The 27,387-nt window shown below is 53.4% G+C and overlaps 1 protein-coding gene across 1 annotated transcript in view; it reads right to left on the bottom strand.

Moving 5' to 3' along the window:
• Positions 1-27,387, bottom strand: part of PPL (periplakin) — a 57,456-nt gene that overhangs the window by 8,977 nt on the left and 21,092 nt on the right. Inside the window, exons 2-16 of the mRNA XM_017886220.1 lie at positions 19,173-19,272; positions 12,632-12,786; positions 11,080-11,200; positions 9,650-9,775; positions 9,516-9,557; positions 7,923-8,084; positions 7,713-7,820; positions 6,385-6,480; positions 3,938-4,060; positions 3,602-3,748; positions 2,804-2,955; positions 1,917-2,014; positions 1,573-1,730; positions 354-532; positions 130-268 (exon numbers count right to left, since the gene is read on the bottom strand). Of these exons, the coding sequence (XP_017741709.1) occupies positions 130-268; positions 354-532; positions 1,573-1,730; positions 1,917-2,014; positions 2,804-2,955; positions 3,602-3,748; positions 3,938-4,060; positions 6,385-6,480; positions 7,713-7,820; positions 7,923-8,084; positions 9,516-9,557; positions 9,650-9,775; positions 11,080-11,200; positions 12,632-12,786; positions 19,173-19,272 (1,906 nt within the window). The remainder of the gene's footprint in view (positions 1-129; positions 269-353; positions 533-1,572; positions 1,731-1,916; positions 2,015-2,803; positions 2,956-3,601; positions 3,749-3,937; positions 4,061-6,384; positions 6,481-7,712; positions 7,821-7,922; positions 8,085-9,515; positions 9,558-9,649; positions 9,776-11,079; positions 11,201-12,631; positions 12,787-19,172; positions 19,273-27,387) is intronic.

Genomic DNA, 27,387 nt, shown 5'->3' with positions numbered 1-27,387 from the left:
ACACTGGGCATTCCAAACCCAGGGAGACGGGATGCTGGTGTCCTCGTCTGTCTGGATGGGGTGGGTGGATGGGCCCGATGCCCTCACCTGCTCAGAGAAGGACTCCCGGGACTCGGGCCCCAGACTCACCGCCAGCTCTTGCCCCTTGCTGTCCAGGATGCAGCTACTCTCGGGCACTGTGTCATCCTGATTCAGATGGTTCTCGTGTGTGGCCAGCAACTCCCAGCCCTGCTGCAGGCTCTTCTCCAGGCGGTTGGCCATGTCAACCCTGAGAACACCAGTCAGGCGTCAGGGGATACCCACCTGGTCCCCTGACCCCACCCAAACTTCCATGTTGCCTGTCTGCCACCCACTTTTCCTGGGCCAAGTCCAGCAGCTGCACCAGGCGCTCGTATTTCCGGTTGGTGTCCTCCACCCGAGTCCTCAGCAGGGGTGTAGTGCCACTGCCTGGGAGGGCCTGGATGAAGGCTTCGCCCTCAGCCGCGCTCCGAGTCTTCTCAGGCTCAATCCGCAGTAGCTCATTGGTGATGTTCTGTGGGGACCAGGGCCCCTCAGTTTTGGACACAGCCGGGCAGCCCCTTCCCCCGAGGATGTGGCCAGGGTGGGCACACATTCCCACATCAGGGACAGTGGAAGCAGCTGGAAAGGCCTGGCACACTCTGGGGCTCTGATGCAGCGTCTGGACGCCAGCCTGAGGGCTGCATTTTTCACGAGCATCCCAGGGAACTGCTGAGGTGGACGGTGGACTAGTGCCACCAAAAGCACCCAGGCAGCTGCCAGGCCTGTGCTGTTCTAAGCACTGCACGTCAACGCTTCTGTTTAATAATCTTTGCAGCAACCCTGGGAGGTGAGTACAACGACTCCACCCAGTCACGGGTGGGGGCGTGACGACTCCCAGCAACTTAGGAAGGGACTTGTGGGGTCAGGTTACACCCGAGACCCACATCCTCTCACCCTGACTCAGCCCTCACTGTGAGGCCCCATCAGGGACTAGGGCACTTCTCCGATCCCAGATCCCCCTCTGTAAAATTGGAGTGCTACTCCCTGCCTCAGAGGGCTGCCTTGAGGATGTGGGAGACTGTGTAGGAAAGGAGGTGGGTGGTGGTGGCCCTGCCACGTTGCCCCCGGCATCAGCTCACCCTGTCCTCGCCACCACCCTGCGAGCGGGGCCAACCCATCCTACTGAAGAGGCCTGGGGTTTAGCTAACGTGTCTGCAGTCAAATCAGCCAGTGACCCAATCCTGTGGAATTCCACAGCCCATGTGCCGTGCCAGGCGTCAGATCAACAAGCCATGCAGGGACAGTGCAAGCCTTGGCTCTTTCTCCTGGGGATGTGTCTGGAAAGAGCCTGGCGGCGTGGTCCTTGGTCTGGAAACTGGGGAGGTGATGAGAGCAGCCCTGCCACCTCCACGACTCGGGACCCGGTTACATGCAGCAGGCTGTCCCTGTCAGACACCTGCAGTGAATGTCCCAAGACCCCATGGGGAAAAGACCTTGAATAGGGGCCCCAGGGAGCCAGGGGGCCAGTGCAGGGCTCCCCAGGCCCCGCCTGTGCTCCTGACCCACAGGTACCTTGAGGTCTTTGGCCCGCTCAGCACTGTCCTGCACAGCCCGGCCTTGCTCCAGCGGTGGCCGCAGGATCCCTGTGATGGCCTTCTCCTGCCGGTCCAGGTCTCTGGCCACCTTGTCCAAGCCAGCCAGCAGCTGCCGCCCTTGTAGGTCAGAGGCATCTGTGGAGGGAGGGAGGACCCAGGCAGGTGTGACAATGGGCCAGGGGTGTGAGGCCGAGGGAGGGACCTAGGCAGCCAGCCCCCCACCTACTGCCAGGCCCTTGCCATCTCATCCACAGCATATACCCTGGGTCCAGCCCCTCCCCGGCACCCCCAGAGCCTCAGGCGAGTGGCCCTGGCACCCACCTCCGGGGTTCTCGGTCTTCAGCACCTCATACCGCTGCTGTAGCGTGCGTTTGCTCCCGGCTGCCTTCTGCTGCACGCTCCGGTACTGGCTGCCCAGGCTGTGAGGACAGAAATGAGCTGGGAACCTGGGCAGCCCACCACCCCCTGCACCCACAGAGACATGACAGCAGACTGGCTGGGCAGACACCCCAGAGGAGCCTGACAGCTCCTTAGATGCAGACAGTGAGTGCGCACTGCCGTGCTGGCCTTTGTGTGCTCCTGGGCTCAGAACTATTCCTCCTTCCCCCTTCTTCATAGGAAGTCTTACTACCTAAAATTGTCCAATAATCTCCACCAAGATGTTACCTCTGAGGGAGCATACACAGTAGGTGCTCAATAAACACTTGAATGAATAAATGAAGGCATTCCTTGAATCATCCACTCATTCAGCAAGGAGTTCCTGGGCACCAGCTTTCCACCAGGTACTTAACTAGGCCCTGGAGAGAGGAAATTCAAGGAGCCCAACGAGACTGACACGTATGATAGTCAACAAAAAGTGGTGCGTGCAGTGGAAGAAGGTGCCTGGGAGCAAAGAGGCAGCCTTTATTCCAGCTGAGTCCACAGTCGAGGGGCTGGGAGCTGCAGGTACAGGGAGCAGTGTGTGTGGGAGCCAGGGGCCCTTAGAAACTGCTCGCTGGACGAAGCCCAGAGCTGGACATTCATGTTCAGCAAGTCAGCCGGCCCACGATCTGCCCCTCTCCTGCATGAACCTCCAAGGGGTACAGATGCAGAGTGTCAGCGACCCCCCGCTCCCCACAGGCTGAGTCCAAATGCCCAGGGCTATGAATGGGGCCTGAGAAACCCTGGGTGGGGCTGGTCCATGTAGACTCCTGCCTTTGCCCTTGTACCTGTCAGCCAGAGCCAGGGCCTCCGGGTCTGTGGGGGGGATCACGAAACAGACAGCCGGAGCAATCAGCTTGTTCCCAGCGCTGTCCATGAGTTCCCAGCTCTCCCCGTTGTTCTTCTGCAGGGTGTAGCTGTAGCCCCGTGAAATCAGGCCCTGGCAAGGGCAGGCCAGACAGTCAGGGTCCCGGGAGGGGCTGAGGGCCTGCGAGCGCGGTAGCCATCTCACCCTGGACTCTTGGACCTGGGGACCCCCGGCTCATCACTTGGACCCTCCCCATAGAGTTGGGAGGGTTATGCAGGAGGAGCACATATGTTGAGGCTGCTGGCCCAGCAACCCACCTTCATTTCCCTTTGGGGAACCGTCCCTCCCAATTCCCAGTCCCTGTGGTCTCATTCTTTCTCCATTCCCAAGCTCCAGATGGATGCATGACTTGGACCTGGGCAATGTATAAACTGGCATTCCCCAGCCACAGTCATTGGTACAGGGTGGACACTGGCATTCCCCAGCCACAGTGATTGGTGTAGGGTGGACACGTGACTCAGTGGGCCAATGAGAACCTGGCCGGGGACTTCTTAGGTGGGACTGGGGTTGCTAAGCTGGTGGAACACAAGGCTAGGGCAGCCAAGGTGGGGGCAGCATGGGGGTGCCAGTCGGCCTGCACGAGGTAAAGGGTTGGCAGAGTGACACCAACCACGGAGACAGGCACAGGCTCCCAAGAACGTCGCCTGAGGCCCCAGATCCAGCCATGTTACCCCAAAGACTTTGTAGTGATGTAAACAGAGGAGCTGGCCCCACGCACCTGCTCCCCCTCAAAGTCACAGAGTGCCTCCACGGGGATGGGCTTGAGCGGAGTCTCCCGGCGGTACTTGAGGGGCACCACCTGCTGGCCTCGCTTCTGCAGCCCCCGCACCACGTCTTCATACTTGTCCAGCACCTTCTCCTGGTCCTGAAGAGAACAGGGTCAGGGACCCGGGTGAGACCAACAGCCTTCCCCCTGGTGGGAGGACGCCTAGTAGGGGCTGGAGTCAGCAGGTGGGGTGCTTTTGGGGGGGGGTCTGTCCAGGGCTGAGGGTAGGCATGGTGTAGAGGGGTCCCCCGCCCCCCGGGCCAGCAGGGGTCCTGGGCCATCGCTCACATCCAGCTCCCGTAGCAGCAGCTCAATCTGGTACCGGTCCTTGAAGTCAGGGCCGTATTTCTGGTTCAGGTCCGAGTCCACCTTGTGCAGCAGCTCCTGAGCGTCCTTCACGTCTTTGTGAAACTTGGGGAGAAGGTGGCTCTGTCACAGCCAGGAAACCACTAGAAGCACCTGGGCTTCTGTCTGAGGCTTCAATCTCATCCCTCAGGCGGGGCTGGGCCTCAGGTTCACCTGGAGTCCAGCATGGGACCCTGCACTGAGCCCGAGGCTCCTCTGCGTGGAGACAGCCTCACCCTCCCTGAGCTGGCTCCTTAGGGGCCTCACTGGGAGAAGGCAGGTCCCTTCCCACCCATCCATGAGATGCCACCTCTGTGACATATTTTCTTTGATATACCAGTAAGTCTTGAGGTATCTTTGATTCAGTTCCTCTCTCTGTACTAGGAACACCCAGACTTACTACTATAGCTTGTTTCTAGGTTTTGATAATAGCCTCCCCTTTTTGTTCTCGAAAATTATCTTGCCCGTTCTTCAGTCTATCAACTCTTGGGTCACTGTCACCTATCCCCTGGGCTGAGCACCTGGGCTGCAGCCATGAACAGGACCTGAAGCCCCCACCGTGCAGCTCAGGGAATGAGGAGTGACACAGCGTCGCCCACATCTAGCTTTCCCCAGACATCTCAATCCTAAGAATTACCCGCAGCTTCTTAAGAACTCTCATTCCTCTGGAAACAGACAAGTGTCCAGCCACAGATGAGTGGATAAACACAGTGGTCTAGCCATACAGTGGGATATGATTCAGCCATAAAAAGGAGTGAAGCACTGAAAATGCTACAACACGGATGAACCCGGAAAACATGCTCAGTGAGAGAAGCCAGACACAAAAGGCCAGAGACTGCATGATCCCACTGATTCTTCATATTCGTTCTAGATGTGAAACATCTGGAACAGGCAAGTCCATAGAGACAGCAAGAAGACCAAAGGTGACCTGGGGCTGGGGGAGCAGGAATGGAAGACTTACTGCCTAATGAGTACAGGGTTTTTTGGTTTTGTTTTGTTTTTTGCTTTTTTTTTTTTTGAGGCAGAGTCTCGCTCTGTTGCCCAGGCTGGAGTACAATGGCACAATCTCAGCTCACTGCAACCTCTGCCTCCTGGGTTCAAGCAATTCTCCTGCCTCAGCTTCCCATCTGGGATTACAGGTATGGGCCACTATGCCTGGCTAACTTTTGTATGTTTAGTAGAGATGGGGTTTCATCATGTTGGCCAGGGTGGTCTCGAACTCCTGACCTCAGGTGATCCACTCGCCTCAGCTTTCCAAAGTGCTGGAATTACAGGCGTGAGCCACCATGCCTGGCCAGGGTACAGGGTTTCTGTTTGGGGTGATGGAAAGTTTTGCAAGTAGATGGTGGTGATGGTTGCATAATATTGTGAATGCAGTGAATGCCACTGAATTGTACACTTAAAAATGGCAAACCGGCCAGATGCGATGGCTCACGCCTGTAATCCAGCCAGAGCCAGGGCCTCAGGGTACATTTTGGGAGGCCGAGGCAGGCGAATCACCTGAGGTCAGGAGTTCGAGACCAGCTTGACCAACATGGTGAAACCCCGCCTTTACTGAAAATACAAAAATTAGCTGGGTGTGTTGATGTACACTTGTAATCCCAGCTGTTCAGGAGGCTGAGGCAGGAGAATCGCTGGAACCCAGGACGCGGAGGTTGCAGTGAGCCGAGATCACACCACTGCACTCCAGCCTGGGTGACAGGGTGAGACTCTCTCTCAAAAGCAAAAACAAAAACAAAACAAAACAAAACAAAAAACAAATTTTGTTTTATGTATCTGCATGCATATTATAGATTTTACCAAGATTATAAACCCCACACATTCACCCTAGACCCCATGTGACCTGGGGAATCAGACTCTGGCCCTGGTCCCCAGGGAGGATGGACAGGGGCTGGCAAGCTTGGGACATGTCTGCACACGCCATCAGAAGCATGGGTGTTGGCCGGGCGCGGTGGCTCAAGCCTGTAATCCTAGCACTTTGGGAGGCCGAGATGGGCAGATCACGAGGTCAGGAGATCGAGACCATCCTGGCTAACACAGTGAAACCCCGTCTCTACTAAAAAATACAAAAAAATCTAGCCGGGTGACGTGGCGGGCGCCTGCAGTCCCAGCTACTTGGGAGGCTGAGGCAGGAGAATGGCTTAAACCCAGGAGGCGGGGCTTGCAGTGAGCTGAGATCCGGCCATTGCACTCCAGCCTGGGCGGCAGAGCTAGACTCCGTCTCAAAAAAAAAAAAAAAAAAGAAGCATGGGTGCTGCAGGCCTGGGATGGCAGCCCCGCAAGGCTCCTGGACCAAGCAGCACGAGGCCACACATGAGCCAAGCAGGCACTGAGCGCTCTCAGAGAGTAGCACCACTGGTGCTGGGGGGACTCCCAGGAGAGGTAGGTACCTGGTGGTAGTCCTCCATGTACTTGAGGTGACTCTCCTCGCAGATGAGCAGGTTCAGGTATTCCTTCCAGTCTGCGTGCACAGCCTCCATGTGTGCCTGCCAGAAGAAGGAGCTGGTCACCATTGGGCAGGTACTGCAGACACCAAGGGAGGGACCACTGGGATATTGGGCTAGGGCACGGTGGGGGAGGGAGGCATCTGGCATCTCTCTGCATGTGGCTACCACAGAGGTAGCCAACTTCTGCTCAGAGGTGGGAGGAGGAGAGAGGGGTCACGTCAGGGAGCCAAACAGGGATGCCACATATGGATGCCCAGGCTGTGCGGTGCACAAGGGGCAAGTGGGGGCTGTGTGTGCCTAAAGTGGTGCCTTCAGCAAATCTGCACAAAGGCACTGTCATGGACCAAACAGTGTCCACCAAATCCATGACCCTAGCCAGGCGTGGTGGCTCATGCCTGTAATCGCAGCAGTTTGGGAGGCCAAGGCGGGTGGATCACCTGAGGTCAGGAGTTCGAGACTAGCCTGGCCCACATGATGAGGCCCCGTCTCTACTAAAAATACAATAATTTGCTGGGTGTGGTGGCGTGCGCCTGTAGTCCCAGCTACTCAGGAGGCTGAGGCAGGAGAATCGCTTGAACCTGGGAGGCAGAGGTTGCAGTGAGCCAAGATTGCACCACTGCACTCCAGCCTGGGCGACAACAGCAAAACTCCATCTCAGGTGGGGTTGGCGGGGGCATTGTGGGGGATGGGAAGAATGCGACCTTATTTGGGAATAGGATCTTTGCAGATGTCATTAGTTAAGGATCCTGAAATTAGGGTGAACCCTAAATCCATTGACTGGCATCCTTATAAGAAGAGAGGACACAGAGAGACATGGGGAGAGAAGGCCATGTGAAGATGGAGGAAGGGACTGAAATGATACAGCCACAAGCCAAGGGCTGCTGGCAACCCTCAGAAGCTGGAAGAGCAAGGAAGGTACATGTCCTGGAGCTTCCAGAGGGAATGAAGCCCTAAGACACCTTGATTTCACACTTACAGCCCACAGACCTCTGAGAGAATGAATTTCTGTTGTTTAAAGCCACTGAGTTTGTTTTCACTTGTTGCAGCAACTCTAGGAAACTGATACCCCACAGGGCCTTCAGAAGTCCAGGGGCTTAGGGCAGAGGTGCCAATGGATCAGAGTCAGACACAGCAAGACAGAGACAGACAGACACAAGATGCAGCTTGCAGGACCCCCAGCTCCGGGGTCTGCCTGAGCTCCAGGCAACCCACAGGCAGAGGCCAACCAGAAGCCACCCTGGAGGAAGTGTCTGGTCTTGGGGTACACACACCTCAATGGAGTTCCTCCCGGGGTGCTCGGCTGCCAGCAGCTGGTCACCCTCGCTGTGCAGTTTGTTGATTCTCTCCTCTTTGGCCTCCAGGTTCCGGTTGATGAAATTCTGCAGTGAGGGGCAGTGGAGGGGCCTCAGTGCCCGGCCTGACGGGCCTGTGCTCCCTCCAGGGCTGCCTCCTCCCTGATGCCCCAAGCCCCCAGCGCCCACCTCGTACTGGCGCCGGCGGCTGGGATAGTCGAGGTTGCGGTCACTCCAGTCGTACTGCATGCGGCCCTTGGCCTGCTGATCTAGCCAGTACAGCTCGTTGGTGCAGCGCTGCATGTAGTCCTGCAGTGAACTCAGGTGCTGCTGCCGGGCCTGTGATGCTGCCTGAAGGGGCCGGGGCAAGGACAGGGCTGCGTCCTCAGCCCACTGCCACTGTTCGCTTCCTTCCCCACCTCCTGCAGGGCCCAGCTATGGCCGGCCTGAGGACAAGCCCAGCTTAGCCACTTCCAGGCCAGGCCGCCTTAGACAAATCACCTGACCCCCTGAAATTCATTCATTCGTTCAGCAAATGTTGATTGAGCATCTCCTACGCGCTGGACACGGCTCCAGGCACTGGGGATACAGCAGTGAACGACACTGCCAGCAGACACCCTTGCGGAACTGACACTTTTGTGAAGACTTAGTTTGCCCATCTGTAAATGGGGATGATGAAAGTCCTGACCTCACAGTGCACAGAGACTGGCATATAGTTAGTTGGTGCTCAACAAATATCAGTAACTATAGCTTCTACTTTGATCTTTATCACAATTGTCTTACAGAGGGCTGGAAGGAAAGCACCACTTTAGGTCTGAGAAGCGGGGGTGCAAGGGAAAGGAGGGATGTTTGCATTTTGGTACATGGGGCCCTCCGGGACCCAGTACTGCGCTACGAAATTCTGCAACATTGACTCATTTCATCCTCAAACCGACCCTGTGAGACAGGAACAGGTAGGAACTCCATTTCACAGATGAGGAAACTGAGGCTCCCAGAGGCTAAGTAACTCGCTCAAGGTGGCACCACTAACACTAAGGAGCAGAGGCAGCATGGCTCCTTACAGCGACACAGTGCGCCTCTGTGTTCTCTGAGATGTCTGAAACATCAGCAACAAGAAAGTATTTGCATAACACTCATGCAATTTTTAAAACAATGCATCCTTCAAAGGTTTGGGAAGGAAAATGGAAAGCTTTTGTATAGAAAGCAAGTGGCATCCTACTTGGCACACAGCAGATACTTAATAAAGAAATAAGCAGGACAGGCTGTACCCTTGGGGTCTATTAGGCTTTTCCCTGAGCAACCAGGGTAAACCTGGCAGTCGCTCAGGAGGAGGCTGGCGCACGTCTCTTCCCACCTCAACTCCTCTCCTGATTGAAACGTTTACTGCACGCCTTTTTTTAAAAGACAGGGTTTTGCTCTGTTTCCCAGGCTGGAGTGGAGTGGCATGATCTCAGCTCATTGTAGCCTCCCCCTCCTGGACTCAAACGATCCTCCCACTTCAGCCTCCCAAGTAGCTGGGACCACAGCATGCCACCAAGCCCCACTAACTGTTACATAATTTTGTAGAGCTGGAGTCTCACTATGTTGCCCAGGTTGGTCTCAAAGTCCTGGGCTCAAGTGATCCTCCTGCTTCTGCCTCCCAAAGAGCTAGGATGATAGGCCCAAGCCACCATGCCCAGCTGCCTGTGTCATTTTTAAAAGAATACATCCTTGTCCCCCCCAACTCCAAGCTTCCCATCCTATCCTCTCTCCATGATGCCTTTCCCCCAGGGAGCTCCTCACCAGCAGTTTCTGGTACTTGGCCCGAAGTTCGCTGTTCTCCTCCTGAGGACAGAGCCGAGGGCACGAGTCAGGGCCAGGACGCAGGCGTGGCCCCCTCCATCCCTGGGTCCCCACCACACCAGCACACGCCCCACCTTGACCCCGTCCTTGGCCAGGTGGGGCCCGATGGCCTTGACCTCGTTGTGGAAGATGTTATGCTCCTCTACTTGGTGGTCCACCAGCAGCAGGTCAGTCCCAAAGCCCTGGCTGCTCAGCTTGTCCTGGCCGGGAGGGCACAGAAGCAATAGGGAGAGGGTGGGCTAAGGGCTGGGGATGTGCGGCCACCCCAGGAGCCTCGGGGGTGGGCATGATGGTGCTCTCTTTTTCATGGGGCCCCGCAGAGCCACAGGGAGATGCCGGCCACACCTTCAACCCTGAAGTTCCGTTTGCTGAGCACTGACCCGTATCATCTTTCATCTCACAGAGCCTCAGAGGTCCACATGGTTACTGTTCCATCTCTCAGATGAGGCCACAGAGGCTGAGTGAGGGCAAGTCACCTGCCCAGGGTCATGCCACTAATAGTGGACAAGCTGGCCAGGCATGGTGGCTGATACCTGTCATCCCAGCACTTTGGGAGGCCAAGGGGGGTGGATCACTTGAACCCAGGAATTTGAGCAAAGCCCCATCTCTACAAAAATAGAAAAAATTATCCAGGTGTGGTGGCATGCACCTGTAATCCCAGCTACTTGAGAGGCTGAGGTGGGAGGATCACCTAAGCTTGGAAAGTTGAGGCTGCAGTGAGCGGTGATCATGCCACTGCACTCCAGCCTGGGAGACAGAGTAAGACCTTGTCTCAAAAATAAATAAATAAATAAAAAATAAAATTGGGGAAGCTCAGGAGTTTGAGACATGCCTGGCCAATGTGGCAAAGCCCTGTCTCTATAAAAATACAAAAAATTAGCCAGGTGTGGTGGCGTGCACCCGTAATTCCAGCTACTTGGGAGGCTGAGGTGGGAGGATCACCTAAGCCTGGGAAATTGAGGTTGCAGTGAGCCGAGATCATGCCACTGCACTCTAGCCTGGGCGACGGAGTGAGACCTTGTCTCATGAATGAATGAATGAATGAATGAATGAATGAATAAATAAATAAATAAATAAATAAAATTGGGGAACCTGAGGCTCGAACCTGGGACACCTAGCTGCAGTGGCTGCGTACTTCTCTGTGGCGAGGGCCAGGAAAGGGAGCGACAGGCCAGAAGTCTGGCCCCTCCTGCCCCAGCCTGCCCACAAAACGTTGCCAGGACCCCAACATGCCAGGGCTGGAAAGTGGGACTCAGGAGCAGCAGCGAGGTGTGGCTGATGGGACAGAGTCCGAATCTCCACCGCTCGAGCTGTGTGACCCTGACTTGGCGCTGCACTTCTCTGAGCCTCACTCCTCTCACGGGCACACTGGAAAATCATCAGGACCATGGCTGTCTCCCTGGTAAGACCCGGGATGCCCATTACATGGCGAGGCTCTCCCTGCACATGCATGGCCCCCTCCCCAGCTGAAGCCCTGCAGCCAGCGGCCCAGTCCAGGCCATACCAGCTTCTCCTCCACCAGCGCCGCCCAGTTGACTTGTGGGTCCACTTCCTTTGCCGCCAGGCTGTAGATCTGCTTGTGTTTCCCGCGCAGGTTGGTCACGCGCTCCTTCAGCTGTCGGATACTGATGGGAGAGAGGCTGCCCGCTTAGTGGGGCTGGTTGGCACTGCCTGTACCCCACAAGGGGCCTCCCACCCAAACCCTGGCCTCAGTGTCCGGAAGGACACAGTGACCATGGCCTTTGGTTCCAGACAATCAGGGCATCCTGTCACCCCTCCTCCCACGTTCTTTCTTTCCCTCCCTCCCTCCCTCCCTCCCTTCCTTCCTTCTTTCTTTTCTTTCTTTTCTTTCTTTTCTTTCTTTCTTTCTTTCTTTCATCTTTCTTTTTTTTTTGAGACAGAGTCTTGCTCTGTCGCCCAGGCTGGAGTGCAGTGGCACGATCTCAGCTCATGGCAACCTCCACCTCCCGGTTTCAAGCGATTATCCTGCCTCAGCCTCTGGAGTAGCTGGGATGACAGGCATGCGCCACCTCACCTGGTTAATTTTGTATTTTTATTAGAGACAGGGTTTCACCATGTTGGTCAGGCTGGTCTCAAACTCCCGACCTCAGGTGATCCGCCTGCTTCGGCCTCCCAAAGTGCTGGGATTATAGACATGAACCACCGTGCCTGGCCCCACCCACTTTCCATCAACCTTCCTTCCCCCATCAGAGTTTCCTGAGAGCCTACTATGTGCCCAGAACCATAGAAGGTTCTGGAATAAGCAGGAAGGATCTTGTTTTCTGGAGTCTGCCACCCAGCAGGGCCCACGGGGTGGTGCATGCCATGGCAAGGACAAGTGCCGAGGGTCGTGGGGCACCGAGAGAGCCCTGCCCTTGCTGGGGTGGAGGTGGGGCACGGGACAAGGCAGGAGTCAGGGAGGCTGATCCATCCAGGATAAACTGAACCGGGAGTTGTGAGCCAAGGAAGCCAGGGACAGGGCACCAGGCAGCGGCAGAGCTCGCTCAAAAGCTCACAGGTCAGCCTGGTGGCTCCAGAACAAGGGATATCAACTCCCTGAGCCTCGGTTTCCCCAACTGCAAAACAGGGTCGTCAAGAGGATCATGTGAGGCTGGGCGAGGTGGCTCACACGTATAATCCCAGCACTTTGGGAGGCCGAGGCGGGTGGATCACCTGAGGTCTGGAGTTTGAGACCAGCCTGACCAACATGGAGAAACCCTGTCTCTACTAAAAATACAAAAATTAGCCGGGAGTGGTGGTGCACGCCTGTAATTCCAGCTACTTGGGAGGCTGAGGCAGGAGAATTGCTTGAACCGTGGAGGCAGAGGTTGCGGTGAGCCGAGATTACACCATTGCACTCCAGCCTGGGCAACAAGAGCAAAACTCTGTCTCAAAAAAAAAAAAAAAGAGGATCGTGTGAAGCCTTTGGCACGTGCCTGGCACCTAGTTAGCCCTTGATGACCCCTGACTCGGGCTCCCAAATGCTGAACAGCACCCCCTGCCCTGGCCCACAGCCCTCAGTGGCTACCCTGGGATAAGAAGCTGAAGGGACCTACTCCTCAGCAATCATGTCCCCCTGTGGGTGCTTCATGTGCTTGGCAATGGCCGCGTCTGCCTCCAGCACATAGAGCAGCTTCTCGGAGTCCAACACCTTCTGCAGGGTCACGTCCCGGTGCTCAGGCTGCCGACCCCCCTGCAGCCGAGCCAGATCCTGTGAGGGCCATAAGAGAGGGACAATGGACAGAAGCCGAGAGCGGGCACAGTGGCAATGGGAAGGGTGGGAGGAAAGGGGTCAGCAAGGTGCTCCCCTTCTTTCCCTTTGAATAACATCTTCTGGGCTTGTCCAGATGGAGCGCGGTCGGTAGTTCCATCTCTTTGCTGCTACGTGGTATTTCTCAGTTCACTTTGCAAAGCATATATTTTCCTTATGCCCCTCCAGCCTGTCCTCCAGCCACCCAGCAAACAGCTCAAGTGCCTACTGTATGCTAGGTGTTGGGACACAGCTGTGAACAGAAGAGACATGGCCTCCCTGCCCAGCACTCACAGCCCAGTCTGCGAGGCCACCAGGAAGGCCAAAGGATGAGCCTCACAGAGGTGACTGCAAGTCCCTCCAAGTCAGTGCTTATGAAAGAAACGCCCCAGAGGCAGAACGAGCAGACCTACTTCAGCTCTGGTGGTCAGGGAAGCCTCTCTGCAGCGGAGACACAAGCTAAGAACAAAGGATGAAAGGGACAGGTGTTCCAGGCACAGGGACAGCCTGTGCAAAGGTCCCGGGGCAGAAGAGAGCGAGCTACGACTGAGCCGTAGTGAAAAGGCCGCTGTGGATAGGGAGGAAACAGGGCAGGCGGGGAGGGCCAGAGCACAGAACAGCTGCAAGGAGGGATCCCGCACAGCTCCATTTGTGCTTAAAGGCGATGCCTCCACGGGCTCTGCCGAGAGAGGACATCAGCAGCAAGGGTGTGGGCTGGGAGGGCAGGCAGTGGTCTATGGCAGCAGCCAGGTGACAGAGAGGTGGCACCAACAAGAAGAAACAGAGCGGGGGGGATATCTGAGAGGGCCCATCGATGGTTGCTGATGAGTACAGGGCTTCTGTTCATGTAGGGAAGAGCAATGAATGGCAGCCGGGACAGTAGGTTTCTAAACACAGCGGGTTAATTCACTGTGTCAGTATCCGAGAAGCCTGCCTGTGAGTCTGCACCATGCCAGGTCCTGGGGATGAATCCCTGAGGCACCCCTAGTCCCACAGGGGAGGCAGTGACATGCCAGTGTGGGGACTAAGTGCAGGTTGGCTGACGCTGGAGCACTCAGAGGCGACCCCCAGTCCCTTCCTCTAGCTGGGTCTCAGCATTCCCATCTCTACAGTGGGCGTAAGGAAAATACCCACTTTGTGAAGTGAACTGAGAAATACCACTTAGTAACAAAGAGCAGGAACTACGGACTGTGCTCCATCTGAACGAGCCTGGAAGACGTTATTCAAAGGGAAAGAAGCCCGGCAGAGTCCACATGGTGTGGGATCCATTGATGTGAAGTGTCCTGAACAGGCAAGTTCAGAGAGACAGAAAGTCTCTGTCTCTTAGTGGTTGCCTGCAGCAGGCCTGGGAAGAGGTATTAACCGTAAATAGGCACAAGAGATCTTGCGCGGGATGAAAATATTCTGAAACTGATTCTTGGGCGTGGCTCCATCCCTTGCTAAAGTTCCTCAAAATCATTAACTTGTACACTGGCAGTGGGAGCATTTTTAAAGTGAAATATGTCTCCATAAAGTTGTTTTAAAAAAAGAAAAAGCCAAAGGAAGAAAAATAAGAAATACACAGGGGCGGCGTGGTGCCTGGTATGAAGTAAAGACTTGGCTTCCTCTTGGAGGAAGAAAATGTGTCAAGAGTGTCTTTGCCTGGCTAAGTCTGGAAGGGCTGAAGGGTAAACAGGCCTGGCTCCCCAGGGGATTGGAGGTGAGACTGATGTCTCGAAAAGCCAATGGAGGCCAGGCACAGTGGCTCATACCTGTAATCTTAACACTTTGGGAGGCTGAGGTGGGAGGACTGCTTGAGCCCAAGAGTGCAAGACCAGCCTGGACAATACAGTGAGACCCCATTTCTTAAAAAATATTTTTAAAAGGTAGCTGGGTGTGATGGCATGCACCTATAGTCCTAGCTACTCAGGAAGCTGGAGCAGGAGAATCATCTGAGTCCAGGAGTTCAAGGCTGCACTGAGCTAAGACTGCACCACTGCACTCCAGCCTTGGTGACAGAGCAAGACCCTACCTCAAACCAACCAACCAATCCAAAAAGCCACTGGAACCAGGCATCCCCCAACCCTGGGGTAGGCTGGTGTGTGTTAATTACAACAAAACATCAGCTTCTTGACTTGGAGTGGAATTTTATTCACTCCGTTATCACCAGCTTCCCTGAGCTGCAGATCAAAGATTAATTTTGCAAAAGGAGGAAGTCCATTAATCATTACCTAATTCGTGAAGGTGCCCAGTGGGAATGCAAGTTCTCTCAAAACACTGGCTGAGAGAGAAAGAGAACATCTAGCTGAGGGAGGCTAGTGTTCAGAAGTTCAAAGTCAGGCAGAACTCATCGATGGTGAGAGAGATCAGCACAGAGTTGACCTCTGAGGGATATCAACTGGGGAGATGGCCAGGGAGCTTTCTAGACAGTGTTATCCATCTTGCCCCAGACAGTGGTTATCTGGGCATCTACTGATGCAAAAATTCACCCAGGTAAAGTCTTTGAATGTAGACACTTCTCTACAGTTTATATAAGTTATTAAAAAAAGTTTTTTTAAGTCACAGGGGCCAGGTGCAGTGGCTCACGCCTATAATCCCAGCACTCTGGGAAGCCCAGGCTAGAGGACTGCTTGAGCTCAGGAGTTGGAGACCAGCCTGAGCAACATAGTGAGACCCTATCTCTAAAACAAAACAAAACAAAATTAGCCAGGCATAGTAGCATGCACCTGTAGTCCCAGCTACTTGGGAGGTTGAGGTGGGAGGATTGCTTGAGCCCAACAGGTTGAGGCTTCAGTGAGTCGTGATTGCACCACTGCACTCCAGCCTGGGTGACAGAGCAAGACCCTGTCTCAATAAAAAAAATAAAATAAAAAATTATAGGCACTGATACATCTAATAAATCTCACACACACAGATGCGTGATAAAACCAGTTCAGCAGACATTATTGGTAGGATCGGGTGGTGGGATATGGGTGTTCACTGTACAGTTTTCTGCCTGTTTAGCATTTGAATAAACGTGTGATGCAGCGTATGATTCTGTTTCTATGAAATATCCAGAATAAATAAATCCACAGAGACAGAAATCAGATGAGTGGCTGCCGGGGAAAAGGGGAGGTGGGGAGTCACTGTTAAGGGTGTGGGGTTTCCCTTTGGGGTAAGGGAAATGTTTGGGAACTAGATTGAGGTGATGGTTGTGTAACGTTCGGAATGTACTCAATGCCACTGAACTGCACACATTACACGGTTTATTTTATGTTATGTGAATCTCCCCTCAATTAAAAAAAATGGGAAATTCAAGAGCCCTTCTGGGAAATGAAACAAATAGTAGTATCTTTAGCAAAAGAAAACAAGAAAAGATTGTGTGATCCATGTGGGCTTCAAAGCCTAGCTTCTTTTTTCAAGTGAGTTCAGTTGAAGTTAAAAAAATAGGCCAGGCGTGGTGGCTCACACCTGTAATCCCAGCACTTTGGGAGGCCAAGGTGGGCGGATCACGAGGTCAGGAGTTCGAGACCACCCTGGCCAGTATGGTGAAACCCTATCTGCACTGAAAATAAACAAATAAATAAATAAATTAGCTGGGCGTGATGGTGCATGTCTGTAGTCCCAACTACTTGGGAGGCTGAGGCAGAAGAATCGCTTGAACCCGGGAGACGGAGGTTGCAGTAAGCCGAGATAGCACAACTGCACTCCAGCCTGGGCGACAGAGTGAGACTGTCTCAAAAAAAAAAAAAAAAAAGAAAGAAAGAAAGAAAAAATAGTTCAGGCCAAGCACACAATGACTCACGCCTATAATCCCAGCACTTTGGGAAGCTGAGGCAGGGGGGTGGATTGAGTCCAGGAGTTTAAGACCAGCCTGGACAACATAGCAAGGACCTCTGTCTCTGCAAAAAATAAAACAAAAATGGTTCAAAATTACCTACTTCAAGTCATTACTCCAGGGAAATAAAACGAGAAGGTTAAACTCTGTTCCTTCTTTCTCCCTCTTTCTCTCTCACACACACACAAAGGTCAGATATACACCAATATGTTAACAGCCAATAGATACCTCTGGTGGTGGAATTCTACATGAATGAGTTTATTGACTGACTGATTGATTGATTGAGGCAGGGTCTACCTCTGCTACCCAGACTGGAGTGCAGTGGTGTGATCTCAGCTCACTGCAGCCTCAACCTCCTGGGCTTAAGTGAGCCTCCCACCTCAGCCTCCCAAGGAGCTGGGACTACAGGCACACACACCACCACACCTGGCAAATTTTTCATATTTTTTATAGAGACGAGGTTTCACCACATTGCTCAGGCTTGTCTCAAACTCCTGGGCTCAGGTGATCTGCCTGCCGAAGCCTCCCAAAGTGCTGAGATTACAGGCGCGAGCCACCGTGCCCGGCTCATGATTTTAATTTACTTTGTTATGCTTGTTTATCCGTCCTGAAATGTGTGTGACGAACACATATTATTTTTATTATGAGGAAACAAGAGACACACCCCAAAAGATGTTTTCATTTAAGAAAGAAAATTCCACCACCACAGGGGGCCTCAGCTGGCAGGGGATAAAACTGCAAATGACAAGGGGAACTGACAGGAGGGAACAGGTGTGAGGTGGCCAGGTAGAGGCCAGGGAGGCAGGAGGTGGAGGCCCAGGAGGACATGGAGGGCGGGACCCCAGGAAGGAGGCCAGGGCAAGCCCACTCCTGGGGCCACTGCAGGGGACAGCTGGTGGCGGAGAACATAGTCTCCATTTACTGCCCCCTGCAACCCCGTGGACTGTGCCCACCCCAGCCCACCCACCACCTTGGGTCTCTTGGCTGCTGTGGACACACCTTCAGAGGGTGGGCAACTGGGCCATCAAGGGCAGCCAGGGGGTTGGACAACTATGGCTGGGCCTGGGTAGACCTTGACCTCCCTCCCGACCTCCCCACCTTCAGCCTCCCACTCCTCTGGTCCCACCTTTCTTTGTTGTTGTTGTTGTTGTTGTTTTCAAGACAGAGTCTTATTCTGTTGCCCAGGCTAGAGTGCAGTGGCATGATCTTGGCTCACTGCAACCTCCACCTCCCGGGTTCAAGCGATTCTCCTGCCTTAACCTCCTGAGTAGCTGGGATTATAGTTGTGCACCACCACGCCCAACTAATTTTTGTACTTTTAGTAGAGATGAGGTTTCACCGTATTGGCCAATCTGGTCTCAAACTCCTGACCTCAAGTGATCTGCCCACCTCGGCCTCCCAAAGTACTGGGATTACAGCGGCGTGACTCATTACGCACCTGGCCTGGTCCCACCTCTCAGTCATCTCCCGCATAGGGAAGCCAGATGAAATACAGATCACCAGTTACACTTGAATTTCAGATAAACAACAAATAATGTTTTAGTATAAGCCTTTCCCTAATAATACATGGGCTTTCCTGTTACTAAAACATGATTTGTGTTCTGAAATTCAAATATAACTGGGCATCTTGCATTTTATTTGCTGAATCTGGTAACTCCACCTCCAGGCCGATGCTGGCACCATCTCTGTCACTGACTCATCACCCCAGTCCCTTCTGAACCTCAACTGCTCCAGGCTACAAAACGGGCATCAACCCAATCGCACCAGGCTGACGCTGGTGGAAGGTTCGAAGAGGTGACCATTCCAGAGGCTTATGAGTCCCGCAGGGTACAGGGGCTTCGTGCCGTTGAGTCCACCGGGCAGTTATCCCTATGTTACAGAAGGGGAAACTGAGGCACAGAGAGGGGAAAGTGATTTGCCTAGCTATTTTCTCTCTCTTTTCCAAAAAAGGCGGAGGAAGACCTGCACCCTGAGTGCTGGCAGCAGCAGAATGAGCAGTGAGAATGATATTGATGATAGTAGCTCTGCAATGTACCTGAATAATCTATTTAATCTTTACAACCACCCCGCCAGGTGGGAACAATCACTCCTGCCCGGTTAGAGAGAATCCCATTCATGGGGAGGTGCAAAGACTCACTTGCCCAAAGTCACCCAGCAAGGACAAGGCTGGGCTGCTTCCCTAGAGCCTGACCCCATGGCAGTCCTCCAGGCAGGAGATGCTTTGCACAGGGCCCAGGAAGTGGGAAGAACTTAGTATCCAGCAGGTACTGGTATTAACAACAATGGCCAGGTTACTCTCGCAGAGCAGGGCTTCCTGACCTCGGCACCCCTGCCCTACACTGCATGGTAGGGTGTTCAGTAGCATCCCCGTCTCCCCTCCCCAACTGACGCCAGGAGCACCTTCCTTCCAAACAGTGAAAACCAAAATGTCTCTGCATGTTCCCTTGGGGCCAGAATCACCCCTGGGTGAGAATCACTGATTCTGAACAGACCCCGGTCCTGAACGGGGCTGGTAGCACCGGGGCACGCGGGTGGGAACGGGGGCACTCACACTCTGCATCTTGGCCTCCGTGTCCACGATGTTCTTCTCCACCTGGTCAGCATTCTTCTGCAGCTGCTCGATCAGCTCCGAAAGCTCCTTGTTAGAGATGCTGCGGGCAGAAGCCGAGGGGAGATGGGTGGGGTGCCTGGTGGGTGGGGGCTGTGCCCCTACCAGCACCCCATCCTCTGGCTGTCCCTGGCCCCGTGCTCTGAGCAGGAGCTGCCCACAGAGCCTTTGAGGTAGTTGGGCTGTTCCCGTAGGGCAACGTCACTAAAGCCACAGAGACAAGGCAGTGCCTGGCAGGGGGTCAGCCTCCATTTTTTTTTTTAACTTTTTTTTTTTTTTTTGAGACGGAGTCTCGCTCTGCTGCCCAGGCTGGAGTACAGTGGCCGGATCTCAGCTCACTGCAAGCTCCGCCTCCTGGGTTTACGCCATTCTCCTGCCTCAGCCTCCCGAGTAGCTGGGACTACAGGCGCCCGCCACCTCGCCCGGCTAGTTTTTTGTATTTTTTAGTAGAGACGGGGTTTCACCGTGTTTGCCAGGATGGTCTCGATCTCCTGACCTCGTGATCCGCCCGTCTCGGCCTCCCAAAGTGCTGGGATTACAGGCTTGAGCCACCGCGCCCGGCCTTAACTTTTTTTTTGAGATGGAGTCTTGCTCTGTCACCTAGGCTAAAGTGCAGTGGCATGATCTCGGCTTACTGCAACCTCCACTTCTTGGGTTCAAATGATTCTCATGCCTCAGCCTCCCCAGTAGCTGGGATTACAGGTGCACACCACCAAGCCTGGCTAATTTTTGTATTTTTAGTGGAGACGGGGTTTCATCATGTTGGCCAGGCTGGTCTTGAACTCCTGACCTTAAGTGATCTGCCTGCCTTGGCCTCCCAAAGTGATGGGATTACAGGCATGACCCACTGAGCCCGGCCAGCTTCCACTATGATCATTCTAATACTTCTATTTTTATTTATTTATTTATTTGTTTATTTAATTGCCATAGATAGAGTCTCACACTCTTGCCCAGGCTGGAGTATAGCGGCACAGTCATGGCTCACTGCAGCCTCTATCTCCCAGGCTCAAGCAATCCTCCCAACCCGGCCTCCCAAGTAGCTGGGACTACAGGCACATGCCACCACTCCTGGATAACTTTTACATTCCTTTTGGTAGAGAGGGGGTTTCAACATGTCACTCAAACTCCTGAGCTGAAGCAATTCATCCACCTCGGACTCCCAAAGTGCTGATCACAGATGTGAGCCACCAGGCCTGCCTACATATTTTTTTGTGAGAGACACAGTCTCACTCTGTCACCCAGCTTAGAGTGCAGTGGCACGATTGTAGTTCGCTGTAGCCTCGAACTCCTGAGCTCAAGCAATCCTCCTACCTCCGCCTCCCGAGTAGCTGGGACCACTGGCACCACCAGCACACCCAGATTCTAATGCTTCTATTTTGCCATGTTGGCAAAACGTACTATATCTTTAAAATTGGGAGATAACTCACATACCGTAAAATTCACCTGTTTAAAGTACACAGTCAGTGGTTTTTAGTACTACATATTCAGAATTGTGCAACCATCACCACTCTCTCATTCCAGACATTTTTATCACCCCAAAGCTCCACACCCACGAGCTGTCACTCCCTATTCCCCACCCCTCCAGCCCCTGGCAATCAGGAATTCACTTTCTCTATGGATTTGCCTATTCTGGACATTTCATAAAAACAGAATCACACGACACGTGGCCTTTTGCGTCTGCCTTCTCTCAGCGTGATGTTTTCAAACTTCATGCATATTGTGGCATCTATTAGAACTTCATTCTTTTTATGGCTGAATAATATTCTGTCACGTGGCTACATCACATTTTGCTTATTCATTCAACAACTGACAACCATCTGGGCCGTTTCCACCTTTGGGCCATCATGAGAATCACGCTGCTGTGAACATTCGGGAACAAGCTTTTGTGTGAGCAGTCTTATTTTTAAATACCAGATGTTTTTCTTTCAACCTACTCATTTTATTTTAGAGTTAAATGAATGTGTTTACAAAGGTAACTTGCTCTCCCCCTTTTAAAGAGAAAACCAGAAGCCCTCATCATGAGTGAATTAGCTGCCAAAATAAATTTCATAGGAACGCAGTGGCATTGGGTTCCACGGTGACACCGGGCTGGCCACTGTTACAAGTCAGGAGGTGTGACAGCCGTGGTGGCATCAGGCCCAGCCTTTCTCCTGATCTTCTCAGAGAGCCTGAAAGAGACTTGAGGCCTGGAACGGTGGCTCACACCTGTAATCCCGGTACTTTGGGAGGCCAAGGCGGGTGGATCACCTGAGATCAGGAGTTTGAGACCAGCCTGGCCAACATGGTGAAACCCCGTCTCCACTAAAAATACAAATATTAGCTGGGCATGGTGGTGCGCGCCTGTAATTCCAGCTACTCAGGGAGGCTGAGGCAGGAGAATTGCTTGAACCTGGGAGGTGGAGGTGGTAGTGAGCCGAGATCGTGCCACTGTACTCCAGCCTGGGCGACAGAGTGAGACTCAGTCTCAAAGAAAAAAAAAAAGTCTTGAAAGCAGCCTGGCCCCCTCCCTCACTGTCTCTGTGTCCCCTCCTGTCACATCTGTCTACTGCCCCTCGTCCCCCAGAACCACACACAAACCACTCTGGAAAATGCTATCATGGGAGTTAGTTAAGACTTTGGCCCTGGGGTTAGCTTTGGGTTCAGATCTTGGCGCCCACCAGCCACTTAGTGGCTGTGTGACTTGGCCAAGCTCCCTTGCCCGTCTGTGCCTCTGCTTCCCAATCCAACGGACTACAGTAACAGAACCTTTCCCGGGACCGGCGTGGCAGGGGTTACAAATGGAGGTGAGGTTACACTGCTAAAGGGCTGTGCACAGAGCTGGGCGCAGAGTAAGTCTCAACAAAGGTTTGTGATTTTTTTTTTTTTTTTTGAGACGGAGTCTCATTCTGTCCACCAGGCTGGAGTGCAGTGGCGCGATCTCGGCTCACTGCAAGCTCCGCCTCCTGGGTTCACGCCATTCTCCTGCCTCAGCCTCCCGAGTAGCTGGGACTACAGGCGCCCGCCACCGTGCCCGGCTAATTTTTTGTATTTTAGTAGAGACGGGGTTTCACCGTGGTCTCGATCTCCTGACCTTGTGAGCCGCCCGCCTCGGCCTCCCAAAGTGCTGGGATTACAGGCATGAGCCACCACGCCCGACCAGGTTTGTGATTTTAGTTGTCAAGGAGCCTTAGAGATCATCCAGCCCTGCCTCTGTTGTTTTGAGACAGAGTCTCGCTCTGTCACCCAGGCTGGAGTGCAGTGTTACGATCTTGGCTCACTGCAACCTCTACCTCCTGGGTTCAAACGATTCTGCTGCCTCAGCCACCTGAGTAGCTGGGATTACAGGTGTGAGCCATGCCCGGCCTCCCTCTGTTGTTTTCTTTAAACAAAGAAAGACACAGACCAGACAGGGAAAGCAGCTTAGCCACTGTCACCCAGTCAGCCAGCCATGATAGTTCCCGTCTCCACTGAAGACCCACAGTGGGGCCTGTGCGGCTAGGCACACAGAAGATTCCTTCTACTCACACTCATTAAGCACCTGCTGTATGCGGGCCTGGCATCTCACAAAGACAAGCCTCTCCCTCCCTAATCCACCCTACAGACCAGGAGGCAATCAGTATTTATAGAAACAGTCACGAGACTGAGACAGGCCTGGGGGCTGGGGATGCCCAAGGGAGCCTCTGGACTGGCTGGGCGGGGACAGCAGTAGTCACGGAAGGCTTCCTGGAGGAGGTGGTGTCGGCTGGGTGCTAAAGCAGAAAGAAGCATTTGGCGTTCCTGTGCAGAAGGCTCCAGTGAGGACAGGCCATAGAGAGGCAGGTCCTGGCATGTCCCGTGGGGTGGGCCAGGGTGGGGTTCTTGACTGTCAAGGCAGAGGGGACCACCAGCCCTTTAGACTGATGCTCCCCGGTTCAAGATTCTGGGGTCCAGTGTGAAAAATTCAGATTCCGGGCCACTAACCCAGACCTGCTGAACCCAGGTCTCCAGAGCACTGTGATTTTTGCAGGTTCCCCAGGGGACCTGGACACCTATTGGAGTCATGGAGCAGCACTGCAGGTGCTGTTGATGTTGGGGGCGTTGGGGGCAGAAATGGCAGCAGCAAACGTGCTGGAGAATCCATCCCCCTATGTCCCAAACCTTGCCTAAGGGCCGGCTTTGTGGCAGACCTGGATACACCGGAGCTGGGGGATCTTGAGGGAACAGGACCCAGGCCACACCTTCTGCAAGGTCAAATGGGGGCAGCCTATCCCAAAGTGGGGTCCCAGGAACCCATCTCTTACAAGCCTTATTCTTCCTTGGTCAAGGCAGTTAGGAAAACCCCACCTTTGATATGTCCATGAGCCAGCAAAAGCACTGACAAGTCCTGCAGTGGAGAAAGCTGGTGTTTGGCAGGGTGGCCAGGAAGGCTCAGCAGTGGGGAGCTTTGGATAGAGGATCTGGGTAAGAAGGGATAAGCGGCCGAGATGGGTGGATCACAAGGTCAGGAGATCGAAACCATCCTGGCTAACACCGTGAAACCCCGTCTCTACTAAAAAATACAAAAAGCTAGCCGGGCGAGGTGGCGGGCGCCTGTAGTCCCAGCTACTCGGGAGGCTGAGCCAGGAGAATGGCGTAAACCCGGGAGGCAGAGCTTGCAGTGAGCTGAGATCCGGCCACTGCACTCCAGCCTGGGCGATAGAGCGAGACTCCGTCTCAAAAAAAAAAAAAAAAAGAAGGGATAAGCTGGGCTTCTAGAACATCCAGGTCAGGGGTCCACCCCTGATTCCTCCCTCATTCCCTAACACCCACTTCCTGGTTGGGCAGGCCACATGGAGAATGTGAGTTTCTGGGCCCCCATATTCCCACCCCAGTCACTGACCATCTGCTGGGCCAGCTGCACCTTGAGGCGGTGAGTCTCACCCCAAATATTCAACCCCTGACTGCAGTGCATTGTTAGGGTCTGTACTGTGGCTCAAGTAGGGGCCTTTGTCTCTCTTGAGCCCAGTCCCACCTCAGGCACAGGGCCAGCGCCCAAACCAGCCCTTTCATGGACTGGGGCAGATGCAAGAAAAACCACCTTCTGGACTCCATCCTGGCCGGGCCTACTGTTCCAGCCGAAGCCCCCCAGAGGACATGGGAGTTGTGGGGCAATGACCACTGCCTCAGGGACCTTGGACTCCTGGTGGGACAAAGTCGTGAGCGGCAGTAGGAAGCTATGAGGAGACAGGCCCATGGCCCACTCCGCCGCTTGCTGCTTAGACGGCCTCAGGCAAGTGCCCTACCCTCATGCAGCCTCCGCTTCTCCATCTGTCCACTGGTGATGACCACAAAGGCATCCAGGGCATTTGCCACTTGCTGTGGGCTTTGCCAGACCTCAGACACATTCACAGGCACCAGCTCAATAGCATCGTTGCCCTAAGTCCCCGGGGAGGTTCGTGTACCCCTTTACACATCAAGAAACCAAGACTCTGAGACATCAAAGCACTTGCCCAGGGTCACACAGCTTGTGAACCATGATTCTCCCCTCCAACAGTCTCACTCCAGAGGCATGTGATCGACTGGGCTAATAGTTACTCACGGGGATGCTAGGAAAATCACACCAGTAACAACCTCCACCATGGTAAATATGAGCTAATGGCTAATACTTACTTTCTACATGCCACGCTCCTCACTGTTTCTCACTCAATCTTCATGACAACCCTGCGAGCTGGGTGTTAGCACGGTGGGTAATTGTATTATTATCCCCATGTATGGGTGTGGAAACTGAGGATCACAGGGGTTAAGTAACTCTCCCAAAGTCACCCAGCAATTAGATGGCAGAGCCAGACTCCAGGCCCTTACCAACTCAATGTGATGATCTTACAGGGCTCCCAACACACAGTAGGTACTTCACAGATTAACTTAAAATGCCAAGAGCCCAAAACCACACCAGGATGCCACTTTTCATCCACTATGATGGCTATAATAAAAAAGACAGACAGTAACAAGTGTCGACAAAGATGTGGAGAAATCGGAACCCTCGTGCCTTACTGGTGGGGATGCAAAATGGTGCACAGTTGTGGAAAACAGTCTAGAAATTCCGCAAAAAGTTAAACAGTCACCATAAGACCCAGCAAGTCCACCCCTATGTGTTTTTATTTTTATTACTTATTTATTTTTTCGAGACAGGGTCTCACCCTGTTGCCCAGGCTGGAGTACAGTGGCATGATCTCGGCTCACTGCAGCCTCTGCTTCCCAGACTCAAATGATTCTCCTACCTCAGCCTCCTGAGTAGCTGGGATTACAGGTGCCCACCACCACACCCGGCTAACTTTGCACTTTTAGTATAGACGGGGTTTCGCCATGTTGGCCAGGCTGGTCTCGAACTCCTGACCTCAGGTGACCCACTTGCCTCAGCCTCCCAAAGTGCTGGGATTATAGACATGAGCCATTGTACCCAGCCTTATTTTTATTTTTTGAGACAGGGTCTCACTCTGTTGCCCAGGCTGGAGTGCAGTGGCGCAACCTCAGCTCACTGCAGCGTTGACCTCCCAGTCTCAAGCAATCTTTGCACCTCAGCCTCTGAGTAACTGTGACTACAGGCACCTGGCACCGTGCCCAGCTAATTTTTGTATTTTTTTTTTTAGAGAGGGAGGTTTTGCCATGTTGCCCCAGCTGGTCTTGAACCCCTGGGCTCAAGCAATCCATCTGCCTTGGCCTCCCAAAATATTAGGATTACAGGCGTGAGCCACTGCGCCCAGCCTACCCCTACGTATCTATCCAAGAGAAATGAAAACCTATGTCTGGGCCGGGCGCGGTGACTCATGCCTGTAATCCCAGCACTCTGGGAGGCCGAGGCAGGTGGATCACCCGAGGTCAGGAGTTCGAGACCAGCCTGGCCAACATGGCGAAACCCCAACTCTACGAAAAGTACAAAAAAATTAGCTAGACATGGTGGTATGTGCCTGTAATCTCATCTACTTGGGAAGCTGAGGCAGGAGAATCGCATGAACCGAGGTGGAGGTTGCAGTGAGCCGAGGTCGTGCCACTACACTCCAGCCACAGCAAGACTGTCTCAGAAAATAAAAAACAAGAACCAAAAAACAAAAAAACCTATGCCTGCACAGAAATTTGTACATAGATGAGTCACAGCAGCATGATTCATAGTAGCCTTTTGGCTTCCACTTTTTAGTGGAAACAACTCAAATATTCATCAACTGATGAAAATATAAACAAAATGTGGTCTATCTGTATTATTTGGCCAAAGAATGAAGGCAGAACTGACAACTGCTACAGCCTCATGAACCTCGAGAATGTTATGCTCAGTGAGAGAAGCCAGACACAAAAGCTCACACATTATTCCATTGATAAGAAATGTCCAGCATGGAGAAATCTCCGGGAGCGAAAGGTGGCTGAGTGGTTGCCAGGGCCCAGGAGGATGTGAAATGGAGAGTGATTCCTAAAGGGTATGAGATTCCTTTTGGGGTGATGAAAATGTTGTATGGGGATGGCTGTACAACTCTATGACAATATTAATAACCACTGGGCCGGGCGCGGTGGCTTGCACCTATAATCCCAGCACTTTGGGAGGCCGAGGTGGGCAGATCACTTGAGCCCAGGAGTTTGAGAGCAGCCTGGGCGACATGGTGAAACCCCATGTCTACTGAAAATACAAAAAATGAGCTGGGCGTGGTGATGCGCACCTGTAGTCCCAGATACTCGGGAGGCTGAGGGGGGAGGATCGCTTGAGCCCAGGAGGTTGAGGCTTCAGTGAGTCGAGACTTCGCCACTGCACTCCAGCCTGGGCAATGAGAGTGAGACCCTGTCTCAAAACAAAAACAAAAACAGTGAATTGAACACTTTAAATGAGTGAACTGCATGGTATGTGAATTATATCACAGTAAAACTGCTACAAAAAAAAAAAAAAAAAGGCGGCTGGGCGTGGTGGCTCACGCCTATAATCCCAGCACTTTGGGAGGCTGAGTTGGGCAGGTCACCTGAGGTCAGGAGTTCAAGACCAGCCTGGCCAACATGGTGAAACCTCGTCTCTACTAAAAATACAAAAATTAGCCGGGCATGGTGGCAGGAACCTGTAATCCCAGCTACTCAGGAGGCTGAGGCGGAAGAACTGCTTGAACCCGGGAGGTGGAGGTTGCAGGGAGCCAAGATTGTACCACTACACTCCAGCCTGGGTGACAAAGCAAGACTCCGTCTCAAAAAA

Source organism: Rhinopithecus bieti, unplaced genomic scaffold, assembly GCF_001698545.2.
Source record: "Rhinopithecus bieti isolate Rb0 unplaced genomic scaffold, ASM169854v2 scaffold_13704, whole genome shotgun sequence".
Lineage (NCBI taxonomy): Eukaryota > Metazoa > Chordata > Mammalia > Primates > Cercopithecidae > Rhinopithecus > Rhinopithecus bieti.
The sequence above is the reverse complement of the archived record's forward strand: the minus strand, read 5'-3'. Positions and strand labels throughout refer to the sequence as shown.